The sequence below is a fragment of the Mytilus trossulus genome, chromosome 8, assembly GCF_036588685.1.
Source record: "Mytilus trossulus isolate FHL-02 chromosome 8, PNRI_Mtr1.1.1.hap1, whole genome shotgun sequence".
NCBI classification, from domain to species: Eukaryota; Metazoa; Mollusca; class Bivalvia; order Mytilida; family Mytilidae; genus Mytilus; species Mytilus trossulus.
This window is the reverse complement of record NC_086380.1, coordinates 71,300,754-71,307,944: the sequence shown is the minus strand read 5'-3', so window position 1 is coordinate 71,307,944 and position 7,191 is coordinate 71,300,754. Positions and strand designations below refer to the sequence as shown.

The window sequence follows — 7,191 nt, the reverse complement described above, 5'->3', positions numbered from 1 at the left end:
TAGCGTCACTTGAAAAGTGTTTCTACATTCTGTTCACCCGATGCAACCCATGTCATCCTATTAAATAGATCTTATGTTAGTGGGGTTACGTTGTTCAATAGAGGGTATGGTATACCATGTTAACACATGTTATGGGGTTATTCTATTGAAGTAGAGTAACATAGTGTTATAACTATGGTAGTATATGGTATGAGGTTATCTTATTCAAGTAAAATATCACAGCAATGATACAAATTAAGCATATAATATGGAGTTATACTATTCAATTAGGGTAACACAGAAATTATACAATGTTAGCATATAGGATATAGTATGGGGTTATCTTATTCAAGTAAATTACACAGATATTTTGGCATGACACAGAGGCTGACTATTGGCCAATCATTGTCTTTCTTGTATAATCATTTATATAAAAAAAAAAACTCATTACCGATCATTACCCAAAACGTTTAAAAGCCACATGTACACAGAGAGCCTAGAGGTAATTGTTATATATATTTATTGACCAAACTATTATATTTTGTCATGATATGACTAATCATGCTGCATCGTGTAAAATAAAGATTCAAGTAAGTTGAGAATTAAAGCCGATACTTGTAAACACTGAATTATACATTTCTTGAAATTACCGGCTACGATTTTTTCCCCAATAATTCCCATCCCTCGCCACGTCCCTTGTTGAGACATATAACACATTTTATAACGTTTATATTGATTAAAGAAGTAGTTTTCAACTGCAAAGCGCCACCCAAAACGCGCAACCTCTCGGTCAGCCGATAGCAAAATGTACAGTAGTACAGTCCGGAATTGTTTCATACGTTTGGACCGGAAGTTGTGAAATTTATTTACCGTTTAGTCACTTTCACTTTCACTTTCCCTTTGACTCGTAAATTGATTCTGGCCTAGCAAGTGGCACAATTCATAACAGGAGACTCAGACAGACCCTGCTCTCATGAGGTTTATCACATACGGAAATGTTGTTAATATAGATTTTGTTGCATCAACACTTGCAGAATTATGTTGCATGAGTAGTTGCCATTAAAACTTAATTTTATATAATTAGTGTTCATCTGGGTTGAATCCTAGTCCAAATAATTATGACGTTTGGCAAGGCTATTTTAATTTTTTTCTGGGACGGTTGTAGGAAGGCGTCCCAGAAAAAAAAATAAAAATAGCCTTGCCAAACGTTATAATTATTTGGACTAGGTTGAATCCCTAACTGTACACCATGCGACTAGTCCTATAATGCAAGGTAATGGTTATATAATAGTGGTTTGTACTTTATCCGGAGGAAGAAATTTCCTAGTGATTTTTATCCACCAACAAACATTCACTAGTTTTTTTTTATCCAGGTCCTGACTCCAGTGAAAAACATCCACCAGGGTCATTGACATTATAAGGTTCTAAAATGTGTTCTTTTTTAAAGGGAAATATATATATAAAATGGGGCTTGATATTTTTTGGTGTATTTGAAACCTGCATTGTTGATTGATGTAAACAACTATGTTTTCATCCAATCCAAGGAATGTTCACACTAGTGCTTTGGAACCAGGAATGATTACACTAGTGATTTTATACTGGAATGATTGCTCTAGTTATGGATGCTCCTGTAATTGAAACTTTCTGTAAGAACAATATAATTGATAATGGAAATGGGGAATGTGCCGAAGAGACAACAATTTGACCATAGAACAGACAACAACAGAAGATCACCAATAGGTAGGTCTTCAATGCAGCGAGAAACTGCTGCTCACAGAAGCGTCCTTCAGCTGGCCCCTAAACAAATATATATACTAGTTATGTGATAATGGACGGCATACTTAACTCTAAATTATACACAAGAAACTAAAATTAAAAAGCATACAAGACTAACAAAGGCCAGAGGCTCCTGACTTGGGACAGGCGCAAAAATGTGGCAGTGTAAAACATGTTTTTTTTATATCTTAACCCTCCCCTATACCTCTAGCCAATGTAGAAAAGTAAACGCATAACAATAGGCACAGTAAAATTCAGTTGAAGAGAAGTCTGAATCCAATGTCAAAAGATGTAACAAAAGAAAATAACAACGGACTACTAGCAGTTACAGGCATGCCAGCTCCAGACCTCAATTAAACTGATTGAAAGATTGTCTTCATCATATGAATATCAGGAACAATCCCTCCCACTAGGGGTTTAGTATGGTACCATCATAAAATATATGAGAAGAACATAACTTGTGTCAAGAGTTTTTGACGGAAATGCATCAAACTCGAAAGTTGTCTATTAATTTATGTAAACAATAAATCGGTTTAATATAAACTTAACAACAATATTAAAATCGACGCTTTCACACTTTTTACATTCAATATTCAACAGTTACCCAGAATGAAAGTATGCTTACAGTATATCAAATCAAATCTTGTTTGTTACACTTCTCAGTACAGTATCAAGATCTACTGTGAACTATTACCACAACAAACTAGAATAACATAGGAATCATGATACATGTTGGTCTGTCTGTTTTGAGATTATCTTGCAAGCTCATTCCTCTTATACCTTGAAATAGTGAGGGTTTTTGATTATGTGATTACTTGGCCGTTTTTTTAATGATTATTTTATTATTAAGCCAAATATTTCATGATTATTTGATTACCTAGGACTGTATTTTTAGTTTATGATTATTTGATTACTAAAGATAAGCAAATATTTAATGATTATGTGATTATATTGGCAAAAAAATGGTGATTATGTGATTACTAGGACCCCCCCCCCCCCCCCATGAGGGGCCTCTTAATTGTCGCTGAACTTTTTTACTTGCTTAGAGAGATACTTCCGATATACTGTCATTACTGACATACAATGATATGAAATTAGTGTTCTGCTTTTGTGACGAGAATGTCCAAAGAGAAAGCTGTCCGGCGCCGCGTCATCCTTTAATAGATCAGCTCGAGATTATTATTTAGTTTAGAAACACTAAATGCTCCTTCGATGAAAATGCTGGGAATAAAACTATTTTCCAAGGTCTCTAAGTTTATCTCTGGTATATTTTCATCCACATAAATCCTTTCCTATGATAAAGTAGTCCTAAACTTTGAAAAAGCTTTTAAAGACCGAACAGCCCATTCAGTTCTACTGAGTAGTGATTTCCCCCTAATAATTTTGTGTGAAGGTATTTCATGATTTCAGGACCAATATACGATGAAAAAAATGGGGGTCACCGATTTAGTTTTGTCACTATAGCCACCTTGAATTTTGATTGGAAAATACACTTTGTTATTAATATTTTAAGCTTTTATACCGTACTTATAGGATATGATGGTTATTAGTACTTCTGTTATATCATTATATTAGGGAACAGTGCATATCTTTTTTACTTTGAATAAATTATTGTGAACTAATCTAAGTAATTTTATTGCACATTTTCCATAATTTGGTGATTTCAGAGGGATGCTTCTTTATATAAAAAATAATCATTTTCGATATTGTCTTATGCTTTTCAACTACAATTGCCGTTATTCGAATGCGGTCTCGGCTGTATATCTGGAAGTTCCATCAAACATACCATCTTTATAATCTATAATTTATAAGGTCAACAATAATAAATCAAATAAAGTGTTAGTCTCATGGTATATGGTGGTTAGGCAGCAGTTTTAATTTCCGGATTTAGGATAAAAAAAAAATTATTGGCTTCAACATAGTTGTACCGTTTTACCCTATTAGAATAGTATAACTCCATACCATCTGCAAAATGTGTATCATTGCTGTGTTATTTTACTTGAATAAGATAACCTCATACCACATACTAGCATGGTTATACTACTGTGTTACTCTACTTCAATAGAATAACCCCCTAACATGTGTTAACATAGTATACCATACCCTCTATTGAACAACGTAACATCACTAACATAAGATCTATTTAATAGGATAACCTCAGTTGCATCGGGTGATGCATCAGTAGATTAATTTTATAGCTATTGTTATGAAATGTTTTTGAAACAGACTGTGATTTCAATGGTGTCTTTTGCAATGAATAGAAATAAGTAGATGTGGTATGACAGCCACTGAGACAACTCTCCATCCAAGTCATAATTTGTAAGAGGAAACAATTATAGGTCATTGTACGACCTTCAACACGGAGCCTATGCTTAAACCGAATAGCAAGCTATAAAAGGCTCTTAAATTTGTTATTATTTTCTCCACAGCCGGGGATTTCTTCAATTAGCTCCTACAACAAATTAACTGATCTTAATCTTCAACCGACATTTTTGAAACGTTGATTTTGTTAAATTGCTTTGTCTCATTTTCCCTATAAATTGCAATTTCGCTAGCGATAGACACATATTAAGCCGGGTTAATAGTTTACAGAAACATATCGGAATCAGTTATGACGTAGACAGTAATCATTCTAATCGTAATCATGTTCATTGACCATAACGACGATGAAAGCACATAATGTAATGACGTTTCGACATCATATAACGAAGTAAACCTAACCACATAATATAAGATTACAAGCACATAATATAATGACATAACCACATCACGTTTGCACGTAATATAAGGCAAACCGCACATCTTATAACTTATAAGGACATGTACACACCATATAGGTATATTTGCACAGCATATATGTATACTTGCACAGCATATAAGTATATGTGCACAGCATATAAGTATATGTGAACATCATATAAGAATCTTTCAACATAATATAAGTACAATTGCACATCATATAAGTATATTTGCACATCATATAAGTATATATGTATATATGTTTACCATCTGCAAAATGTGTATCATTGCTGTGTTATTTTACTTGAATAAGATAACCTCATACCATATACTAGCATGGTTATACTACTGTGTTACTCTACTTCAATAGAATAACCCCCTAACATGTGTTAACGTAGTATACCATACCCTCTATTGAACAACGTAACATCACTAACATAAGATCTATTTAATAGGATAACCTCAGTTGCATCGGGTGCTGCATCAGTAGATTATTTTTATAGCTATTGTTATGAAATGTTTTTGAAACAGACTGTGATTTCAATGGTGTCTTTTGCAATGAATAGAAATAAGTAGATGTGGTATGACAGCCACTGAGACAACTCTCCATCCAAGTCATAATTTGTAAGAGGAAACAATTATAGGTCATTGTACGACCTTCAACACGGAGCCTATGCTTAAACCGAATAGCAAGCTATAAAAGGCTCTTAAATTTGTTATTATTTTCTCCACAGCCGGGGATTTCTTCAATTAGCTCCTACAACAAATTAACTGATCTTAATCTTCAACCGACATTTTTGAAACGTTGATTTTGTTAAATTGCTTTGTCTCATTTTCCCTATAAATTGCACTTTCGCTAGCGATAGACACATATTTAAGCCGGGTTAATAGTTTACAGAAACATATCGGAATCAGTTATGGCGTAGACAGTAATCATTCTAATCGTAATCATGTTCATTGACCATAACGACGATGAAAGCACATAATGTAATGACGTTTCGACATCATATAACGAAGTAAACCTAACCACATAATATAAGATTACAAGCACATAATAAAATGACATAACCACATCATGTTTGCACGTAATATAAGGCAAACCGCACATCATATAACTTATAAGGACATGTACACACCATATAGGTATATTTGCACAGCATATATGTATATTTGCACAGCATATAAGTATATGTGCACAGCATATAAGTATATGTGAACATCATATAAGAATCTTTCAACATAATATAAGTACAATTGCACATCATATAAGTATATTTGCACATCATATAAGTATATATGCACATCATATAAGTATGTTTGCACATAATATAATGATGTTTGCACATAATATAATGATGTTTGCACATAATATAATGATGTTTGCACATCATATAAGGATATGTGCACATCATATATATAAGGATATTTGCACATTATATAAAGGTGTTTGCACATCATATAATGACAAGTGCACATCATATAAAGGTAAAAGCACAGCATATAAAGGTAAATGCACATCATATGAAGGTAAATGCACATCATATAATGAAAATGGTCATAACAAGACAGTGTTGGCGTTCAATATTAAAGATGCAAATTCACAGTAGCATGCATGAATAAAACATGTAAATGTAAGAAGTCTTAGGTTTCTTGTGGCAGCAAGTGTTACCGGCAAAACGAAAGTATCAAACTAGAATTTAGATAGACAATTAATCACATAATTATTTAATTTCAATTTATTTAATGTTTACTTAATATTCACTTTATTCATCAAATTGTAATAATATGAATTTGTAATACTAAATAAAAGTTTTTGATGATTGATTCTCTAAAATACACCCATAAGAACCAAATACATGTATGGTCCAGCTCGTTCTATACCGTACGCGTATGGTCGGACCGTACGAGTATACGCATACGGTCCAGACCGTACGCGTAAGGTCCAAATACTCATATGGGTTGGAACATATATATATATATATATATATCACTCTAATATTATTTACCTTTATATGTTATAATAATGTCGAGGACTCTCAAGAAGTTTAGTTATAACTAATGGGATTATCCTTTTGAAATACAGATTATTCATTTGTCTATCCTAAGCCCATTGTAAGTTCGGAATGCGTTATGGTTTTGCTAATATGCAGAGGGCCGTACGATGACCTATAGTTACTACGTCAATTGGTCTCCAGTGGAAAATTGTCTAATTGGCTATCTTATCACATCTTTATATTTCTATATTTTGTCACAAAGGATTATTGAGAAAGGAGTTGAGAAATCCCTATTTTGTGTAGGATGAGATTCGGTCCCGTATATTCGTGTGCGTCATATGGTTTGAGAAACTAATACTGTGTTCTTGCGTAGAAAAATATGGTCTCTTAGCATGGATACTAAAATACTCAATATTTAAATATATTAAGAATCTCTCAAAACCAAAAATGACCATGGCGATATGAATAAATCCTAATTAGTAAAAAATGATAATGAATCAATAACTTTGTAGAAAAAAAGAAAATCAGAATATGAAAGGTAATATTTGTGATTGGTTTCTTTGGCTGTTCAGGTAAATATTACATGAGAAATTAATATCCATTTGCCATTAATCGTAGATATGGAAAAGTATATGGTTGTGCAATTAGAGTAATGGTATCTCAACAAACAAAATTCTAGTCATGTAAGTAGGAATATGTTAAT

The 7,191-nt window shown here is 32.9% G+C and overlaps 1 protein-coding gene across 1 annotated transcript in view; it reads left to right on the top strand.

Annotated features, from left to right (window-relative positions):
• The first annotated feature begins 1,652 nt into the window (after window positions 1–1,652).
• Window positions 1,653–7,191, top strand: part of LOC134727951 (uncharacterized) — a 36,600-nt gene continuing 31,061 nt past the window's right edge. The window contains exon 1 of the mRNA XM_063592350.1: window positions 1,653–1,719. Coding sequence (XP_063448420.1) covers window positions 1,653–1,719 — 67 coding nt within the window. The remainder of the gene's footprint in view (window positions 1,720–7,191) is intronic.